The following is a 22,219-nucleotide window of genomic DNA, read 5'->3' as shown; positions in this document are numbered from 1 at the left end:
GATAAGACCCTGAAGTTTTAGGATGATGTACTGTGGAGTGAAAAAACCAAACTGCAACTTTTGGAGCCTATGGATCGGCAATATGTCCGGAGGAGGAAGAATAACGCGTCTGCTGAAAAGGGCATCCTACTCACTGAAACATGGTGGTAACGCAGTGATGCTTCCTCAGGCACTGGAGACCTGCAGCATGTAGGGTGAGCTGGCCTCCATCTAGTCTAATCCAGTGTCTAACTATCTGTGAGGAAGCTGAAGGTTGAACGTCGCTGGAATGTTCGAAAAGGACCCCGATCCCAGGAAGGCTGGGTTTCAGAAGGCCTGGATCATTTCATTTCTGACACAAATCACATTGAAAATCTGCTGAGATTTGAAAAAGGCGACTTTCAGCACATCGGCCATGGAAATATTTTACTGAACTGGTGACCCATGAGGAATGGGCTAAGATTCCTCAGCAATGCTGCGATGCTGCTCTTTGGACAGACATCACGTTAGCATCGGTCTGAGGGTCGAATGGCAGCCATTTGTCAGTTAAAAGGAGCGGGTTTATTTTCCAGATTTTTCCAGTCATCCTCGTATACCATGGATGTTGAATATTTTTTTCTTCCAGCTGCAATAAATGTAGTTATGTAGCTGTGTCGAGCAGCATTGTGCGGCACGACGTTGTTGGGGTTCAGTTTTATAGCGACACACATCCCACGCAGCAATAAATAGAACATCTACAGGATTCATGACGTGGCGGGCCTCAAGTTTACAAGGGATGAAAGATGATTATTTATTATTGTCACATATAAGTTATGGTAATGTATTCTTCATTCATGCCCCAGTGTGACATCGTCACATCAATGAAGTCTGGCCGCAAAACCACCAAAAGTGTGTTTGGCATTCTCCTGTCAGTGCTGTCTCAACTGTGAGCCAGTCTTGATGCTGGATGCAGGAAATCAGAGCCCTCAGTGTTCTCCTGAGCTCACAGAGCAGCAAATAGACCCTCTGCAGGCCTTCTCTGCACAGTAAACATTATGACAGGAGCTGATGGTGATGACAGAACGCACCACATATCTACAGTACCTGAAACATGCATCATTAATAGCATGTTGAATAATCATGCATTATCAATCATGTGGATCAAACTGTTTACCCTGCGCTGGTGTTATATTCACATAAATATCCGCCTGAAGTGTAATAAAAAAAAAAGTAGAATCTCTGTCAGTTTTATTGTGAACATGAATATAAATATTTAATCAAAAATATATTCCAGCACAATTCAGGAACAAACGAGAGGCATAGATCAGGGGAGAATAGGGATAGAGAGGAGAGAAGGAGGGTGGGCAGGGGAAGAGAAGAGAGACATAAGACGAGAGACAAGAGACAGCGGAGGAAATAACAAGCAGCCAAGGAAAGAAAAACAGAGTTCACAGAGGACAGCAATGCAGGAAACGCGGTGAGGGCAGAGGAAGGGGGTAAGGGGGGGAGGGACGGAGGTGGGTCAGCAGAGCAGGTCCAATAAAAAGCAGGATCACTGGTGTTGAGGAAAGCTGAAGGAGCGGGAGAGAGATGAAGACGAGGGGAACGCAGGTCTAACAGACAGGAAAAGGAGAGGAGGAGAGAAACCTCTGGGTGGAGAGGTCAAATCTCTGCAGATCGTACACTCTACTCGGTATGCATTGACGCCTCTCTTCCTCACAGCGCCACATAAAAACAGAACTTCTTAAAAGGCCAATAGAAAATTACAAGGTTTAAGTTTTGGGTGCAACAACGCTCGTAGATCTGATGTATACGTATTTCATTTGCTGTTGATGGGCTGCACTCAGAAAAGCTGTCCTGACAGACTCGCGTTTTTCCACGCACACGGACGTTTCTCCACAGAACCACTTTTGTCCAGATCAACTATCTACGTTGAGCCCGCACCGGCCCGTGTCCATGATCTCAGTACAGCGCTCGTCTTCACTACCGTCAGCGATGAAGGTCTTAGGAGAGAACCAAATGGCTTGCTGCTCACTTCATGCAATCCACTTCCCGCCGCATTTATTACATGTTATGAGTGCTTAATGATATTTTAACTGCAGGGAGTGCTTCCTTGAAGTCAGACAAATCTGTAGTTTGCAAACCTCTAATAAAGACACCAAGATGAGGTACTTTATCTTGATTATCAGCCAATCTTGAAATCTCTCATTTTGCAGCAGGAGTTTGTCCATTAACAGCTGGGCAATTACCTGCTGAATGGTCAATCATTTGCACAATGGCTCCCAATCAGGCTTCTGTGCAAACCTTTAATAGACCCTGAAGCACCTGAGATGCGAGTCCCGGAATTGTTGGATTGAAAACATTCTACAAAAAAATGGTTTTACAAAGGTTCAGGTGGGGGTAGCCTTCTTTGTCTCTTCACTTAAGGAAGGCCATTTCACTGTCATCGCTTCTGGAATTTTGTGACAGAATAATTAAGTGGTCGAGATTAAACTGTACAAATCAATTTTCCAGTGGAAATCTAAGCCCTGTGTTCTTGAATTGTTAAATAGTTTGCGAAGCAAGTCTAGTAAACATATCTGTTTCATTAACTATGTAGCTACTAGCTCGAGCATGGGGATGACGAGTTTAGCTTAAAGACGGGAAGCAGGGAGGGAATAGCATTAGCAATACTAACAATTAAACATGACTAGGTTAGTAATTTACCAAGAGTGAATACAGCACAAAAACATGTCTGGGTTTATTTTAAACATTATACTCAATTCTAAGATAACAAATCTGCCTGGCGACATCTTTAAAGCTAATGACCTCTGCAATGTTTTCAACTGTAGCTCGCTTGTTAGCGGGCTATGAGCATAAAAAGGATGGGTGTCCATACAGCCTGATGGAAGGGCAGGACAGACACAATTAAATGTTGTTCCAGAGCCAGCAAAAAGAGGAATTATTCTAAATTGAATTTGATCCTTGGATTTTTGTAATTTTTTTTTGTTAAATAGTATTTAAGTTCCTGAAATGAATCCATCAATGTTGATGTAAAAAAAAGAAAAAAGAAAAATTACATGTGTTCGTACAGCTGATTTCTATTAATGTCAAATATCACTTAAAGGTTTGAACTGCTTTTCATTCAAGTAAATGGATGTCCAAATCTTTGATAGCAACCATATATCAGGCCTATTGTGTTTCTAATTCCACCTACCAGTTGCATGTGTGAGGCCCCACACCTGCTGGCCATACACATCAGTCTTGTTCCAGACCAGGCGGTGGACCAGACCAGGCCCGGCAGGATACCAACGCTGGTACAACCTCCCCTCCACCGATGAACGGACGTGCACCTTGGAGAGCCCGCCCAGTGGGGAGATGGGAGACAGCTGGGAGGGAGGGGTGAGGAGGATGCGCAGCAGGGAGAGGTAGCCTGCAGCACGGGTGCTTAAATAGTTCAACTTCACGAAGGCCCCTGGGATAGAAATTTCCTCCTGAACCGCCTGCGAAAGCAAGATGGAGAGTGTAGTGTGAGAAATACAGATGATTAAAAGAGGATTAATGACAAATTAGATCAAGAGAATGAATCAAAAAGGAAAGGTGCTTTATTACTTTATATTTGTACAATGAGCTCCTGTAATAACTACTGGTGGCAGCTGAGGGAGGAAATAGCTCACAGAGTGGGATGCAATAAGTCTTCGCCATCATACAGCCATCATCATGAAGCAGAAATACACAGACGCAGCAAACCTACGCTGAACTCACCGATCCTTAACAACCAGATAATAGTTTTCTCACATTTCTATCAGTATTCCAGCCTTGAATGTTTATTCCAATGATTTCTCAACAGGGAACTGCACGACACTATTGTGATGCTTGACAATCCAGATCATGATCCATATCTATGTCCAATCGCGTAAAGAGAAGACACATCAGGACTTGTCCGTACTTGGATGCTTTTTCATTGATGGACAATTTGTTTAAAAAGACTGTCTCTTGCAGTTTGCAGCACCTCCTTTGTTCTGATCTTCTTTCGATCCGGAAATAATTGACTGGTTTGAAATGATCTTTCTTTCAAAATGCAGATGTTTGTTGTTACATTTATAAGTAAAATATAATGAATTGATGTACCAGTAATATTGCATGCATTCATCTAAAGCACTTCCGGTCTATGACTAATTGCAGTTGGAGCTGAGAGTTTAAGATACTGAGACTCACATTAGAGGGCATAACACTTGACCTCCAGATCTGACTTTTAGCCACCTCATTTGCTTTTGTTGGTGGAGAGCATATGGATAGAAAATGAATTTGCATTTTGCTCATTCCTTATTTGCACAAGCAAATATGAACTGAGCTAAATTTACAAATCCCGAGAGACCATGTTTGTTTGTTGTGCAGCTTCACTGCTGCTCATTGTCCTCTGCACATGTAAAACAGCATTTCACCTAGACCCTCTGGATATAAGCAGAGGAGCTCCTTACCTGTAACTCAGGCACTGCTGGCCCCTTCTCTGCACATGCTGCGGTGTATCTGGGGAGCGGGTAGGGCAGCACCAGAGGGTAGGGACTCAGAACATTCCTGATGTCGCACTTGGGAGGTTGAGCTTCTTCCCTGGACATGGTCACCTGATCCATCACAAGGAAGTTGTTGTTTGGCGTCCAGATAGTGCGTGTCTGTGGCAGGAAGGGTGGCCGCTGGAACATCAGGGTCATAGACATCGCACCCAAGGTCACCAGGTCAAAGCTAAAGAAAATTAAATAACAGAAAAAACAAGAATGGGGCATGGGCAGAACCAAACTAATACCATGCTTTGTATATTCTGGTTGTGAATTTCCCTACCTTCCATCTTGCCTGCTGACAGTGTAACCATACTCTGGATGCTGGGGGAAGGAAATGTTGACTCCAACAAGAGGAGAGCCATCCTGTAATGCCACGCTACCTCGAATCACGGCCACTCGGCTGGAAAAACAGAAAGAAAGAAAGGCACAGAGGGAACACGCAGGAGAGGAAGAAGAAGAAAGGCAGAGATGACAGATTTACAATGACAGAGAATATAATCTTTGTTTGAAGAGAGAGGCATAATATGACGCTCGAGCCAAACGACCTTGCGCATGAAGACAAAGCAACCGCATTTATTCTGCCAGGCACAATTCCCTCCTTTGGCGTGGAGAGCTCTTTCAGAGATTGCCGGAATACAAGAGCCGTAAATATATTTTCACCTCCAGTAAAACCTTTCAACACTCTGTCACATTAAAGAAAAAAAACCTCCATGTTTACATTGCAGCGACAGAGGTACCTGCATCAAAAACGGTGTGTGTTCTTTAAATATGCCTTAAACTAGTCACGGCTCAACTGTTTTGAAAAATTCATCCTGATTTTTTGGTTGGAAAGCAGTAAAATACACATAATCCGTTACTGCAGGAGAGACATAGATGAAGGTGAGATTTTCCCTGCATGGCTGCTTTGCCCTGTTTGTTACTCCTGTCCTGAAAGCTTCCATCGATTACCCCTCGAAACAAAGGGCCACATAATTAATTTATTTGTTTATTCAGCCTGTAAAAGAGAAGGGGGGAAGGGGGGATTTAGCCAATTTTTCATTTTTATTTTAGAGGCATCATTTCTTATATTCCCAACGCTTTGTGGAAAACATTACAATGTATTTCCTGTATTGATGGCGCTAAGAGGTTACTGATAAATGAATGGTGACACTTTCCCGACTGGTGTAATTGAATGATACATCGAGCATTAATATCCAGCAAACAAACAGTCTGCAGTCTGACACCGATACCAAAGGACGATGCGCTGACGTTTGACTCCAGAGACCCACACATCACTGAGATGTGTGCACAGCCATGTGAACACATGGGAAGCTTAATTCATATGCAAACACACACTGTGATTGATCAAATAATGGTTAATAGAGGATATAATGCATTAATACATGTCTTAATTAATCATTTACAGCTCGTGCCTTTCATTAAACCACACATCACTCAAGGGCGCAGACAGGAAAGCAAATACAATGGAGGTAAGCAAAAAAACGACAACAACCACCACATACCTCGTATCAAAGGGAATATCTCCAGGGAGCGCGTGTGTGGCCCCTTTGCCAAGCAGGAAGCGTATGCGGCGGAAGAAGCTGTGAGTGTATGTGCTGGTGGGCATGGGGGGTGTGATGGGGGGCAGTGGGTTCTGCTGCAAGAGGGCCAGGGGGTCGGCTGAGCCGTGGCAGAGGGGGTCGGAACCACAGCTCAGCTGTTCACAGCAGTCGGGGTCCACGCAGTCCATCAGGCCATCTGAGAGGGCAAAGAGGGTCAAGAGAGATCAAAGCTTTAACACTCACAATTAACACAATTAATCCACATCGTTAATAAAGACTTCATCAAATTCAAGTGTCCGAGCCGCATTGAAGAAACGTAAATCCTAAAAGGTCAAGGTGTTGAAGACGTGACAAAGACCCTCTGAAAGAGCTGAAGAGAAATGATGCTCAGCACTGCCAGCCAGTGAGAAACGCCACTGGAGCAACCTAATGCCTAGCAATCACCTACACATGCATCATCATCAGCATCATCATCATCAGGAGTATCAATCAAATGTGGTTCATTAGAGGGCATTAGCTTACAATTACAGCATCTGCTCCTATAAATCAGAAATTAATCACAGGCATTATTTGAACCCGATCCATTGGAATCCTCTGTAAACTACAAGCTACAAAGCAAAGCGGCAGGTAATGGGAGCCAGGCTGGCATTTGTGTTTCCTTCTTCAAGCCTGCAAAAGGCAGGAAACAGTGCTGACATTTAAATGCATCTGACCGCAGAGCAGGAAGCTAAAGGCCAGCCATATTTTATTTTGACCTACTCCCACAAAGGTAGCCTGGCGCTGCATCCATAGGACTCACAGCTTGCAAGCACATTTATTCATTTAATCTCTATTATCATTGCCATTAAAAGAAAGCGCATGTTTGCAACGTATTTTGCAGGGGTGTGCTAGGCTATTAAAAGCAAAGAAGAATAGAAGAAATGTTGATTTTAATCATGTGCATTACAATTGTGACTGCGCTGTGAAGAAATACTGTTTTGTCAAGAGAAGGAACAGTAAATAAATTCCTCTAATAAAGGAAGCTGCTTTCATTCTCTGATTACTTGTGATGGCATCTTTCCATCTCAGTCTCAGTCTTTAGAGACAAAGAGATTCTTGCGACAGAATGCGGCGAGAGCCTATAAGCATATCTGTCGATTAAAGCAGATGACTGAATTGCACGGTCAAAAATTATGGAAAGTCGTGCAGAGCGGTGTAGGGGTAGGGAGAAAAAGAGAAGTGTAAATGGATTCCATAAAGCTCTGTTTGTGAATCTTTCCCTGGGATAATTAGAAGATGGATGGTTTAATGCATTTGATACATTTACTTCGTCAATATTCACATGGCACTTGCAAAATATTGATTGCAACGTGTTGCTGATTCTGATTCCCTTGATGAAGGTCTAGAACCAAACTTTGATATAAATATTATTTTGCACGTTAGTCATTGTGTAGGAATTATTTTCTTGTGTGCGCTAGTTTTAAAATAGATGTGCAAACTATTTTATGCCAAATAACTTTGTGACAAAATCTGCCCTTTGTTTTGGATTTGCAGGCACCAAATCCAAGCTTTGGCATCCCGTGATGATATTACATCTTTCAGTCTTGCTGGAGCCACAATATTACGTAACTGTTTTCCCATTGATTGTCACCAGTCTCTTTTGAACAGCCCCGATAGAAAGAGGGAAAGGGAGAAAGGCTTTTTTGCTGTTTTTAAGCTCATGGACCATGACCCATCTTTTTTTATTCACCCACTTTTTTTCATAGTCTACACCACATTTTTTTTTGGTCTGTGTAGCTTCATCTAGGGTAAAGACTTGTAATCTATTTTCTTTTGCAACCATCAACCCTGACTTACCCAGTGCTCTGCATTGCCTAGAAAAAAGAATGACAAAATGTGTGTGTTTGAGGTTTCCTGGCTGCTGCGAGCACAGATTCAAATGTCATTCATGACAAAATGTGGAACAAGCATGGAAAAAAACAAAGATATAAAAAAACAAAAGTGAAAAAGCTTTTACTCCACAAAAAAGCCAAGCAACCATACAGTGATGGATTATAGCGGCGGCTTAACGGGGATGTCCATAATGGATATTTGATGGAGCTCAAAGTGAATGACACAGTTCAGAGCAATTTCATATTGCTCTATATTCCTAAACCTTTCTATCTATTAAAGAAAATCTCTAGATGGGACTGAAATGTTGAAGAAATTATAGTAATGAGCAGAGTTAAGAGACTGCTGAATGGTTTTTCTGGTCATTTCTCTCGAGGATAGAACATCCCAGCCACATGATTGAGTAACACACTCACCTTTCACCCATCACCAATAAAGAAGACGAGTCTGTTCTAGCGTGGCTTGACTTTAGGACATTTCTCTGAGTGACTTTTGCAGAAACAGGCAGTAAGCATATTAGACATTTGGATGTGGTAAAAAAAAAAAGACACATGGATGTGACAAGACACACAAACACACACAACATTATGTAGTCACAGCAGGACCAGGACGGCACCGGGGGGTGAATGGGAGGAGCAACGAGGAGGACTTCTCAATAGCAGGGAGAAGAGGACAAGGTAATGGACATTCTGCCAGAAAGACAGAAATGAAAGAACCAAGAGGGAGAAAAGGAGATATAGAAAATGATAGATGATGTTAGAAATGTCACCTCCATCGTTGTCTGCTCCATCACTGCAGTCAGTTTCCATGACAACGCTGCATCCAGGCCCACTCCATCCAGTTTGGCAGACACAGCGCCAGCCGCTCTGCTCCAGGGTACAGCGCCCATGCCCGCTGCACAACCCCGGGCAGCCATCTGTAAAGGTAGGAAACACACAAACGCACACATTGTTCCCATTTGTGAGAATGTTGGTGGGGTACCGTGCCCAATTTAAATCCCAAACAGAGATGAATTACCTTTCACAACCACGTCCAAATCGTGAGTAACTGAGAGGAGGAAACAAGTGAGAGAATTGGGGAAAGGAAAGCAACTGTAAAACTAGATGATCCCAGTGGAAATGATCATAGCAACACCTTTTTTTTTTTGTTTTAATCCTGCAAATCTCACTAATCAAAGCATCACGGGGGGATAATTAAACACTCCCACATGCACTCGCGCACAGCTCACCAATGTTGCAGTGCTCTCCCTCCCAGCCAGGCTGGCAGATGCAGCTCCCGTCGTGGCACTGGCCGTGTTCTTCGCAGCGAGGATGGCACGCTCTCTGGTCACACGCAGCGCCGATCCAACCCTCCTCGCACTGACACTGGCCCTCAGAGCAGACGCCATGGCTGCCGCACGGCACCGGGCACAGCTCTGCCAAAACGGGTTGGAGAGGATACGCGTGAGAAAATAGGCGCGAGAAGGAAAGGGGGTGCAAACGGAGAAATTGAGCGTTGGAGGAATATAAAAGGTAAAAGAGACACAAGGGACAGGGAGGGAGGAAAAGAGAAGGTGGAAAAAAAAAAGAAGTTTGGGGTGATCCGTTGGATTTAGGTGAGAGGAATAAAACCAGGAGCGATAGAGGATAACCTCAGAGACAAAAAAAAAAGTCTACTTTCTCACAACACACAATCTTCCCAGCTCGAATAGCCGAGTTCCCTGAAGGAGTAAAAGAGTGAATGGACTCGTAATAACAGCTAAATTATTGGTATTTGTGCCACATATTTAAACTACAGGGACTCCAGTTCAGCTCAATTATTCTTTCCTGACATTTTGATCAGATTTGGTGGGTATATGTTAATACCCTTTCTTTCTCTCCATCTCTCCATCTTCATCCCTGTCAGCATCCCCTCTCTCCCTTTCCCTTACAACAGCCCTATAAAATTCTCCCTCTATTTTTTTGTCCTCACCATCTCCCACTCTCCCCTCCCACCCCCTCCTTCCCTCTGCTAAAGCAAAGCTTCATCCATCAGTAAAGAGAGCAAAGTGCTGGAGGCACACAAAGACTACTTATCCAGCTGCGGTTAAAAAAAAGTTATTTCAATTTAAATATACATAGCATGAAGAGGAAGGAAAGCGTGGCTTAAAGTTGGAGAATGTTCAGCTCTCTATTAGAATTACAATAGCTTCGCTCTGCTTCAACAAAGCCCGGGCCCAGAATCGCTGGGTCTCTTTGATTAAGCCCAGTAGGCAGAGAGAAGCCACTCATATCTCAGATATTCAGCCATGGTCTATCATTATCACGGGCTAAATCACTATATTAAGGCATGCATGCACCTGAGAGCAAGAGCTAATGCCGATTCCCTGCAAATTATTGGTGTGCATGGTAGAACGGATCCTGTCAAACACGGCACCAGGCTAGTGTGGTGGAAACAGAGGAGAGTCATTACTATAATAGCAATTTACAAGGACGCTTTTGTCACTGCACAGTGTTAGACTACAGCACACAGTGCGTTATGTAGATGCCTCAGCACATGCTTTAATGTTCTTATCATGGTGGCTAACTCTCTGCAGGGTGCAGGTCATGTGTAAAAGAAGGTTCTAGCGGTTTGTAGGTGTAGAAACTCTATGAACGTATGAAGCACACACTGACTTACATGTGTGGTGAAAAGGTAAAAGGGCATAAAACAAATATCAGTGGGTATTTAAATGCTTTAAAAGCCACTTCACACCAAAGTGAGAATAAACGCATTTTGTTTTCCACCTTTATTTAGCTAAAGGGACTATGTGCATGCAGCAGACTACTCACTTTGTGTTACAGTAAAAATACACATCCATGTGTGTGTGTGTGTGTGTGTGTGGGGAGGGGGGGGGGGGGGGTTGCTATTTCCTGTTGTTGAGGAGTCATGAAAAGTCATTTACAAGCAGAATGAGGACAGTGCAGAAACACACGTGCACAAGCAGCGACATCTTTCACAGGGAGGCTCCATTCCATATTTCTCTCTTGTGTCTGGCAAATCCTCGGAAAGAAGCATCTGGCAAGACCGAGCGTGCAACAAGATCACTGGCGAACTAGTGATGTGCACTTGCACATTTCCGTAGTTTTTCCTCCAGCTGAACAATAATCCTCAGGTCTCACCAGTGTAGCAGTCTGGTCCCGTCCAGTTGGGCTGGCAGGCGCAGGCGTCTGACTCGGGTAGATAGGTCCCATGACCTGAACACTGCTCCTGACAGGCTGGCAGCGGGTCGCCACAGCTCACTCCCGCCCAGCCTGCTGAGCACACGCACTCCCCACGCACACACACGCCGTGGCCGCCGCACTGAGGGTCCGCACAGTCCACTGCAGAGAGAGAGAGAGAGAGAGATGAAAGGCAAGGCTGTGTCAGAGGTGAGGGCGGGTGTGCCTGCCACATTCTAATCATCTGTTCAGCGAGTATGAAAGCAGTGTTCTTTGCATCCCATCCAGGAGTTAACCACCCTAGCTACAATCCCTGTATCTGTTCCACACCATTACACTTCATAGGGCACTTAGAACGGAGGCTTTGATAAGGGGTGAAATGGCTCGGTTTGTGTGTGTGTGTGTGTGTGTGTGTGTGCGCGTGCCATGGTGGTCTGCGTTACACTGGGTTAGTGTGTGTAATTACAGCTCGGAGCGTCAAGCCAAAAGCTCAGCAGAGTTCGGCTCAACTCGGCTCGGCCGCTCAAGGTCGAACGCGTTGGTCTCCACAGGCTGGGAAACTGGAGGTAACAGCAGGCCAGATGTTGGAGACATCTGTGATGTGAGGTTGTGATCAAGTGTCGCAAGATTCTTGTTCTAAATATCACAACACTCTTGTTTCTTTTGACAATATACTGGATAATTACAAGGCTGCAAGTGGAGGATATGGCAAAAGCCCCCAGCTGTACTCCCACACTGTTATCAGTAGACGCCTCAGTAACCTGAGACACCCACGTCGCTGATCATTCACTAATTTGAACACTCAGCCAATTATCACTCGTTCACTTTTAGCGATATGTCTCATGATGAACAGTATATACTGAATAATTAAACTCCATGCATGCAGAGTTTTAGATGTTTTCCAGTTATTTTCAGGATAAATCAGGCTTCTGAGCTTCTGATTGATTGATTGAGTGTATTTTTTTTCCACATTAGAAGATGTTCCAGAAATCTTTCACGAGTGAATTGTCGTGCTTTTAAAAACAAGTCATTTTCCCTGCAGGTGGGGGACTAACCTGTCTGAAGTTCAACCAGCAGGATGTGAAGATGAGGTCAGGCTGACACAAAATGAGTGATGAGTTGTGCAACCTGAATTTATTAAATTATCTGACAGATGGAAACATAATGCTGAACAACTGTTTTTGTTTGTGAAGTTATAGTTAATAAAAGATGTGGAACTAATGGTGGGCTTAAATAAAGAAGGGTAATTTTTCTATGTGAATTACTATGTGAACCTAATTAAGTTACTGATTTGTGTCCACTGTGGACAGATTTAAAGATTACAAAGATGTTGGTGGCACTTTTCAATATTTGTAGTGTGTGAGTTAAAATCAACTTGACTTCTTGACCTCATAGAGCTGAGTTAATCTGCCCACTATGGATTTGCACTGCAAATGACTCGATCAGTTTTCTACATAAAAAATAAATACTTTTAATTGGATGCAATCCTTAAGCCTCTCACCCAGATGTCTAGACGTGCAGCCGTATTTAATTGAGCAGATGTGACATTAAAGTGCGGTTTTGTCTGCAAAACATCTTACCTTGTTCGCAGTTCACCCCCTTGTAAGCTGGGCTGCAAATGCAGATCCCCTGAATGCAGGAGCCGTGGTTGGAGCAGGTGGGGTCGATGCACTGACCTTCCTCCACATTACACTCTGCCCCCTTCCAGCCTGCCAGGCACACACACCTCCCCTTCTCATACATGCCGTTACCGCTGCAAAGGACGGGGCACGAATCTGCAACAGGACAAACACAGATAACATCCTCATAGTCAGTATAACACACACACACACACACACACACACACACACACAATGCTGCAGTATATTAGCTGAGAGACCGCAGTAACCTACTGTGAGAGGGGCTACGCTCTCTTATCTCAGCTAGTGAGCAGATTCAGCAAATCCTCAAGCAGCCTCCGTGTCTTTCTCTCTCTCGCTCTCACACACACACATCAATATGCACATATACACACACATACACGCACACACACTTGAGCTTATCCCTTACGCTGTTTCAATTTACTCAAGCACCACCTGAGCCCAGCTACCACGGCAACCCACAAATGGTAGAAAATCCCCCACAACGTCACCTCGCCCGCTCTGAACAGGCCGTGAAAACAATCGCGGAAATGAAAGATTAGAAAGGAGAGCATTAGAGGTTTATAGAATGAGTGTGGAAAGCAGAGCAATCTCCATGCAGAGATGGAGAACCGCGTGGCTAATGTAATGACAGCCAGGTGGAATAAAGAGAGTGAGTGTCGCACTGACAGTTACACCCCGCCGCCCTCGCTCATCGCAGCTACAGGAGGCACGGCTCAACCAGACTTCAAACGGATCATGAAGATGATCCAGCATCAACAGAGATTTTATTTTTTGGTTATAATTTCCCGCAAAGGCTCCATAGACATCCATGCATGCACAAGTGCTACATGTTTGCTTGCTCCTTTGTTACATCGAGCACTCTGTGCCCTACAGTAATAAATTCCCACTTCACACGTTTACAACTCCTGCCAAAAGTTTTCAAATATCATCACCGAAATGAGCAAAGATGAGACGAGTCGATGAATAAATGATGAGCGTAAATAAACCATCTGATGGGATACGATTTAATCTTTTTATGCGCGATGTGGCTGATACGACGACGGTAATTTTGCAAGGAAATTTAAAACATCGGTGGAGCTGTGAGGATGATATGGAAAGGCTGCTGTTAAATGTTGATGATGGACGCTATGTTTTTCTTAGTGATGCAAAATTACGTTTTTGTATTATAAAAATCTCTAGTGCAATATAAAAACGGCAGCAGTTTTCTTATAAAGTAATACGTGTTACACAAACATCTCTATTATTATGCACTGCGGTGCCGCAGAGATGCTCTGGCCTAAAAATGTCATTCTTCAGATGAAAAAACAACAACACGCTTGTTATGTACAATCAACAACAAAGAATTCACATCAACCTGACTGCATTTAATTTTTGTTCAGTGTTAATAAAATGTGTGATCCGAAAATGATCTTTACTCATTGAGAAAGTCAAATAAACAATTCTGTCAAAACTATCACCTGAGCCTTTAGTTAGCAAATCTCATGAACAGAACTAAATTAGCATTCAGAACTTTGTGTGGAAACTTTTCAAAGACTGGGCTGCAGCATTGCTCCGGGTGTCTTCAATGTGACAAACATGAACACTGCAGTTTATTTTAAGGTCAGACGCTGATTAAAATGATAGCCATGCCTTACAGAGCAGCCAGCAGCGAGGCCAATGTGAGATAATAGAGGCTGATTAAAAGCATTTTCTGTTCTCTCTTAAATGATCAAATTACCACAATGCGTAATAAATCAGCTGTGATTTGCCAAACGCGTCTTTAGCTTATTTTGAAGTGAACCCTAAACAGAACATATAGAGTGAATTGGAGTGTTGCATACACTATATAATACATATATGCATATACAATAAGAGGGACAGTGAAGGTTAGATGTTTTGGAGTTAACCAGACTTTGATGGTTTGGACATGTCCAGAGGAGAGACAGGGACTATATCGGTAGATGCTGAGGATGGAACTGCCAGGGAACAGGGCTAGAGGTCGACCCAGGAGAAGATAGATGGACATAGTGAGGGAGGACATGAGAGTGGCTGGTGTCGGGGACAATGCAAAGGACAGGGTGAAGTGGAGAAGGTCGGCGACCCCTCACAGGACAAGCCGAAAGTACAGTAGCAGTAGGAGTGATGCATATACCGCATATAGCATAGCATATACCGCCTCTGTTAATATACTGATAGAATTTGTGCAGACACTGAAGGCATCAAGACGACAGGGTGACACAGGGGACGTGCTACGTTGTAATGAGTAGAAAATTAGGATAAGAGTGCATGAAAAACGAGGAAGCATTTTAGTACATGTGTAAAATATAAAACTTGGAAAACAAGCTTTGGGTTTATATTGCATGGGCACAGAGTCTCCATGAGAAAGAAAAGGTCCATCTATTATTTAAAGTAGTTAGCAGACCAGAGGCGCAGTAATGAAATAAAATATATACTTTTTATCTGACTCTTATTCATGTCATCCTCATCAGATGCTCATCTGTCAGACTTAATCCTTAGGATTTCCTCAAAATCCAGAATAATAAAATACACATGCAGAAAGGGTTAAATTAAACTATAAAAAGTAATTAAAAACAGAACTCACCTACAACCGGTTGTACCTTGTGACACCATTTTTATGTCTTTACATGCACAGCTCTAATTCTGTCCTTACAATGCGTACGGTAACAGTATTTTCCCTGAAGAAATCTAATGAGTTTCCACCGAGAATTTGAGGTGTAGAATATCCACAAGACCTCCAGGCGTTTCTTACGAATTGACACGCATGGGATCTTCCTCCTTTGACATGTGCCCTACTCTTCCACCATGTTTCATGAAAATCTGTCAAGCAGTTCATGCATAATTGATAAAAATCCTGAAAAATGCCACTTTTTCATCGCATGAAAAGAAATCCCGAATCCTTCACCTTATCCAGATCCACCCCAAAATTCTTCCTTGCTCCGTGCATCCTGAGCAGCTTTACTAGAAAATGTTAAAGAAAGAAAGGAAAGCGCCAAATGTCCACCCCCATGCAGTAGCTCGTGATTTTCTTTTTTAAAAGAGATTGTATTGTCATTGAATATAACAAAGCATCTTATAATTAAGACTATTATAATTTTTCATACCTCATCATGAATCATGTTGAATATGTACGTGTCATATTTGATGAAACAGTCTTTTAAATTGGGATAAATTCCTCAAATTGGATTTTGGATTGTATTGAAAAATATATACATACAGGGCAAAAATACGTTTGTGCTTGTTTGTTTTCCCCCTATTGATTCCTGATGAGTCAAATATGAAAAGAAAGAAAGATCCATATTTAAATGGTTTTGAATTATCATTAAAGGGCCTAATAAACGCTTCAATCTAGAGTAAATTAAAGAGGAATTGAACGTGCTCTATGCGTGTCACAGAGAGAGTAGGAAGGTCAGAAAATGTCCTGAGACATCCTAACCATTAGTAGCTCAAATAAAATGAACATAGTAATCTACCAATAATCTTGATTTGATTTTTGATTTGAATGCTTTATTTCGAACATGCAAATTAAAAGACAAATAGAAAACAACAAACCGAAAACAATGATAATAGTCAAACCAACAATAACAAAGTCAAATCAACAATAATAATACAAACAAAACATGTCCGAAAAGGAGTAGGATGAAGCATTAGCTTTTTTTGAACTGAATGAGATGTCTCACCTTTGGCACAGTCAGGACCCAAGAATCCAGCGAAGCAGTGGCAGTGCCCGGCCACACACTCTCCATTCCCATTACAGTCGGTGGAGCAGCCGTCCATTGTGTCTGCACGGACAAGAAAACATGCACACATTCAGACAACATAAATGCCACCGGGGAAAAAAACAAACAAAACAAAACTTGAGAATATTCCAACTCTATTGCAACTCCATAATCTGGCATAGCGCTCTATTATTGGATGCGAGATCTGATAAGCAATGGATGGCTCCCCAGACTCAAGGGCTATATTAGATTAGTCTGATCCTGCTGCTATCACTCTCTGGGGAATAGCCAGGCACTCACTTACACTCAGCAGCACTAAGCACATTACACTACATTACAAGTTGGAAACACGCTGCACACAAATTTACAAACATCAAGGCTTAATCAACAAACTGTTTGCAAGGGTGCAGTTTGGAACAGGCCTGAACATAAAATCTGACATTGCGAGTCAACCGGTTTCTGGGGAATGGGTGATGATGCATCGCCAGAACAGCTATGCTCGCCATACTCTAAAGATCAGTGTCACACATTTGGACAAGCTTTGTTTTTCCATCTGGATATTGTGTTTCATCATACCCCCCCTGCAGGGTGTGTGGGTTTTTATCACACTTTAACTTTCCTTGTCCTCCTCGACGCCACGTCAGACCTCGTTCTTTGGTTACAGATGGCATGGCAAAAATGCACTCAGGCAGGAAAGAGATAGGGATCTGAACTGTGCTGCTGCTGGTGTCCAGGCAGACCCTCTCCCACCTTGATACAGTAATTAAAAGGGGTTTAAAAGACAACATCCTCTATTTGACCCTGTTCCATCGCACCCGGCTCCTCTGAGCAGCCATCGTATCAAACTCTGGTTAGCTCTGCTCAGGGAGCATGGATGGCAAACCCTTCAGTGCATGGCGCTGTCCATCTCTCACCCACCCACACACACACCCACACACACATTTACAAACACAAGCATACAAAGTTATTATGTGACACCCGCCTTGAGGCACGTGTGGCACATGCTAATGAGACAGGCCCTGCCAGTAGCTGACAGCTATGCGTTATCCTCCACAGCATCGCATCAGTACAGAAACCAAAGTCATTTTCACCTCCATCACCTGTCACCGTCATTCTGATGGAGAGAACGAGTGGCAATCATCTGTTCACCCACACAGTCAGGAGGGCTCACAAACCTTTTTCCATATATGTCTCTTTTTCTCTCTCTCTCTCTCTCTTAAAAAAAAGCTTCATGTACAAAAAAATTCCAATATTGTATCTGCCACCTGACACATGCAATGGAAAAAGAACTCATCTACAAGGACACAGTGTTCCTTTTTATCCAGATGAGAAGGTGATCTGTTAGAGCGTCTCAGAAGGCTGTAAGGTGCAGGGTTGTCACGGTGATACAAGCTCCATATATCTCAGGTCCATTTCTCAACTATAAAAATCTCCAGGCAATTAACAGGTAATCTATGGCGAGCTGTGTCTTTATTTGTTACAGTGTGTGTGTGTGTGTGTGAGTGTGTGGGCATCCTTGAGACACCCATTCGATTCTTTCCACTGACTAAACCCTTTCCTGTGAGAAACCACTCGAGCCATAAGTTATTACAGTTAAATGCTATTATAAAAGAGGTGCTTCCAGCCAACTAATCTGATTGGTCAAATACGCATTGCTGTGGTACTTTATGGGCCTGTAAGGTTTCATCCATGCTTTATGACCCTTGGCTTTATGAATTTATGAGAAAAGTAAATGGCTGCTCAGCTAACTAGAAGTCTCGAGGTGCTACCTAGTTTTTTTATTTTATTTTTCATTTTTTAGTTCACCTATTTTCTTTAAAGTTCCACAAATCCACATGAAACCTTTTCCTTGATAATCGAATATCTAAGAGCATGTGTGACAACAGCTGTATATGGTAATTATGCATAATTAATAGCCCTGCAGAAAGAATCACTCTGGGTACAAGAGAATTAAAGAAGACGGATCTGGAATGGAGCTCACATCTAAATACCAAAACCGGTTGGGGCAGGAAACACATCTTAATTTGTGTTACACAATGGTAAGATATGGTTCAACATAAGTGTGAATTATGATGATATCAGCATTTTTCTGTCATTTCCGCCTTTCATTCATTTTTGCAACATGCACATTATCCCTTTGAATATTACTGACTAATGGCTGCAGAGAGTCGCAGCACGCATCACCAGCTATTACAGTATATATCAGGATTTGTACATATGATACAGTTTCTGTCCCACTCAGCAGGATCACCATATTAAGATGTAACTCAATGCTCAGGGAGAGCCGATGCATGTGTGTGTGTGTGTGCGGGCAATGGTCTGTAAATAGAAGACTGGACAACGTAATGCCTCGTGACTTAACAATGGACCAAACAAATATGGCTTTGATTATCCGTCACAACGGAAAATAATTAGATTATATATGACAGCGGGTTTTTTTTGTCATTTAGTGTATAAATACTATAAATATATGTTTTACAGGCAATATATCATATAGAATATCATTACACATCTCATTCCATGCATAGCTCTAATTCTTGACTGTCGTATTCTATTTGCTCATTCTTAGAGCCCTTTTCTGATTTACACTGTTTATTTGTTGAATCCTGTTGCTATTTCCTGCAGAAGGAGAGTATCCCGTTTCTCCCTGAGCTTCCCATAAAGCTGCACCCTAACGATAAGCGTACCGAATCTCGCATTAGAACTTACTTTACTGTAGCTCAAAGGTTTTGCTTTTATGTCTTTTGATGCCAAAACAATGTGGTGCATAAAGGTAACCCGTGCTGCTGCGGGTTTAAAAAAGGCCGCTGACATCACTCTGACATCATTTAATTACTGTCATTTTACTCTTTCAAGCCAAATCACCTGATTGATCATTTGAAAGCCCATATTAGGAGAAGAGGTTGCTATTCTGAGCCCATCTGCTGTTTCCATATTTGTTTTGATTGTCAAGAGAAGAACAAAAGTTAACTCTTTGTGTCGCTGTTTCCTGTTTATCACATAATATGTGACTCAAAATAGGTCTGGGATATTCCAGACTTTAGAGACGGCACGCAAGTCGGGAAGTGTTTGACAGCTCGGAAATAAAATCTGTGTTTAGCTGTCACATGCTGTCAGTCATTGTATAAAGACCCTGTCAATACGATGATGAAGGATGTCTTCACTGCGCTGTGATTCCCTTTAATGATTCGGTTTTCAGAAGGTCACTAACATGCACCTTAAGAATTGAGAGAGCTTGTAGCCGCCCTCATGATCGTTTGCCCAATATTATAATACCTGAATGATTCAACGAACTGGGGAATGAAAATCTGAAAATGAAGTTTGTTTCTGGAGCACCTCTACTCAGCACACATTTCACACCTTGCAATTGCCGCATTACCTGTTTTCTACCTATAAATCATCCAGTCTATACTCATCATGTTTCTGTGCTGCTACACATCCCAACACCTTTTTTGTCACTGTATTCTCTTAAGGAGCAAAGTGGGAGTGGCAAAACTGCCCTTGTAATTACCCACTTGTCTATATTCAGCCTCGCAGTCTTGCATTATTCACATCCGTCAATTTGCACTGCCATCCGTGTGTGTCACAGCAATGAGCTGCAGTTAGCAAGCCCTGTCATTACTATCGGAGCTGTCCTCCCCTCCCTAGCAGCTTTCTCTCACCGTGCCAAACTGCACGCACGTAACAGGGAGCGTTCCGTTTAAATGTCAATAAGTTCGAAACCGCAGTTAGTCATGATCTGATGGTTTCAGTGAAAGGTCGAGAGGGTGAATCAACCCTGCAATACAAAAAAAAAAAAAAAAAAAGAAGAAGAAGCAAGAAGCAAGAAATGCTGCACGGCGTAAGGGAACAGAAGCCAAAGTGTCATTATTCTCCTCACCTATAGGAGTGCTGTGGAGCAGCACCTGCTCCAGGTTGCGACCGTCGTTGTAGAGAGCCAGGTGCCAGGTTCCCGGGTCCATGTACTCAATGAAACCGGTTTCTTGCAGGCCGCTCAGCAACAGGCCTTTGGGAGCTTTGGCGGTCGAGATGGGATCAGTCAGGGATCTGGGCAGCGCCTTCCCATCCAACAGTTTCACAAAGTCAAACTGTACACAAACCACACAACAACAACAAACGTATTGCTGATGAGCGGAGATTGGAATTATGTCACCATTTTTTTAAACTGTCGTATTCTATTGTTGTATTCTATTAGCTAACTGGTCTGTCTCTGTGCATATAATTAGACTTGAATTATGAAACGTGTGAGTCGTCGTCCCCGGCAGCTCAGTCTCGCTCAATCAGACCTGATCTGTAGCAGGCGCTTCAACAGGTTCAGAAGACTTCCCCACCTTGAATATAGCATGCTATCATTTCTTTAGTCTAAGCCTTTCTGTGCATCGCTCTCATTTTTTCTTTTACTTTCCCCACCACTCACATTGCTCCCTCCCTTCATTTGCCATCCTAAAGCATCCTTGAACTAGCAAGCTCGCTCAGTGTTATTCCCTTGAGGACCGTGTGTCATAACTCGTGTCAAAAACACCTAATTAGACCTCTTCATGAAGGCAGCAGGGGTGCACTGATGTTAAAAAGCAGATAGAGTGTGTTGTATTCCTGCATGGCACAGTGCTGTAATACATCGCATGTGACAAATGTGCGTGTCTATATAGTTTCTGTAGACGAGTCTGAAACAGATTTTATCTGCAGCTAGACCGCATCAGATGTTGCCTTTTTTTTCGTTTAGGTTTGTGAAAATAATACTGATCATCTAAAATGTCCTCTGTCCTCATGAGGAAACGGACACATCTCATCACCTTTCATTATTTGACAGGGACAACATTTCTACATCAGTCAAACTTGTACGACAATATATTCTGATTAATTTGCAGTCTCTTCAAGTACAACCTGTTTGCCACCATCTTTTATACCACATTTTAATACAGCCAGACTGGTGATTTAATTGCTCTCATTTGCATATTTTATTTTTCTATTGTCAGAGCAAGAATAAAAAAAGAAAGTGATTTGTTCATTGCTCATAAATGCTACCTGTTAAGCAGGAGACGGCGACTCGCGCTGCTCTCCACTGAGATCAAATAAACGATGCTCACCAACTTGCATGACAAAACAAGCATCAATGCGGTCTATTTGTGCCTGTGTGTTGTTTGATTGGCTTTAGTGGTGCTTACAATGAGCGATCACAGACATGGTTTTCAATGCCGTGCAACCCCTGACCCTTCTAAGCAGAGACACGTCTGTGAGGTTCGACATGCGCCTCACCCCTGGGGATTGTTAGCTGGGCTACTGACGATGCAAGGGTCAACCTATTACCCACGGGTTAACAAGCAGGTCAGGTGGGTTAAAAAAATAGACCGTTAGTTTGGGAGGGTTAATAAGTGAGTGACTTAGAGCAAAGTAATTTGCAAGATAATTTAAAGCGCACTGCCACCCTCTCTCACCTTCTGTTACTCGCCGCCTCTAAACCACGCATTTCGTTATTTTGGAAGATGGCGAGAGTTGAAAAGTGAGACTTTTCACATGTCCAATAAAGGACTCCTTGTTTGAACTGCTAGCAACAATTTATCTGTTTTCAGCTGAGATCTTTTGGCATGTGAGGAAAAAGAAGAAGAAGAAAAAGGCCAGCCGGCCACTTTCAGATGCTCCACATGGAATCAGCACCTTGGAGAGTTCCACATCTTCCACGGTCCTCCATCTGAACAAATGGCACGATACGATGCAAGACGGTCACAGTTTTCAGGTCAAGTTTGGGGTTAAGATGTGTTTCAACTCCCGCAGTTTTTAATGTTGGATCTAAAATCT

At 42.9% G+C, this 22,219-nt stretch overlaps 1 protein-coding gene across 1 annotated transcript in view; it reads right to left on the bottom strand.

The window, feature by feature from the left end:
• tenm1 (teneurin transmembrane protein 1) overlaps positions 1 to 22,219 on the bottom strand; it is a 147,672-nt gene that overhangs the window by 48,498 nt on the left and 76,955 nt on the right. The window contains exons 7-17 of the mRNA XM_068740281.1: positions 20,304 to 20,511; positions 16,385 to 16,486; positions 12,645 to 12,839; positions 11,026 to 11,226; positions 9,135 to 9,320; positions 8,924 to 8,953; positions 8,676 to 8,822; positions 5,999 to 6,233; positions 4,777 to 4,896; positions 4,419 to 4,680; positions 3,155 to 3,440 (exon numbers count right to left, since the gene is read on the bottom strand). Coding sequence (XP_068596382.1) covers positions 3,155 to 3,440; positions 4,419 to 4,680; positions 4,777 to 4,896; positions 5,999 to 6,233; positions 8,676 to 8,822; positions 8,924 to 8,953; positions 9,135 to 9,320; positions 11,026 to 11,226; positions 12,645 to 12,839; positions 16,385 to 16,486; positions 20,304 to 20,511 — 1,972 coding nt within the window. The remainder of the gene's footprint in view (positions 1 to 3,154; positions 3,441 to 4,418; positions 4,681 to 4,776; positions 4,897 to 5,998; positions 6,234 to 8,675; positions 8,823 to 8,923; positions 8,954 to 9,134; positions 9,321 to 11,025; positions 11,227 to 12,644; positions 12,840 to 16,384; positions 16,487 to 20,303; positions 20,512 to 22,219) is intronic.

The sequence above is a fragment of the Brachionichthys hirsutus genome, chromosome 6 (assembly GCF_040956055.1).
Source record: "Brachionichthys hirsutus isolate HB-005 chromosome 6, CSIRO-AGI_Bhir_v1, whole genome shotgun sequence".
Classification (NCBI taxonomy): domain Eukaryota; kingdom Metazoa; phylum Chordata; class Actinopteri; order Lophiiformes; family Brachionichthyidae; genus Brachionichthys; species Brachionichthys hirsutus.
The sequence above is the reverse complement of the archived record's forward strand: the minus strand, read 5'-3'. Positions and strand labels throughout refer to the sequence as shown.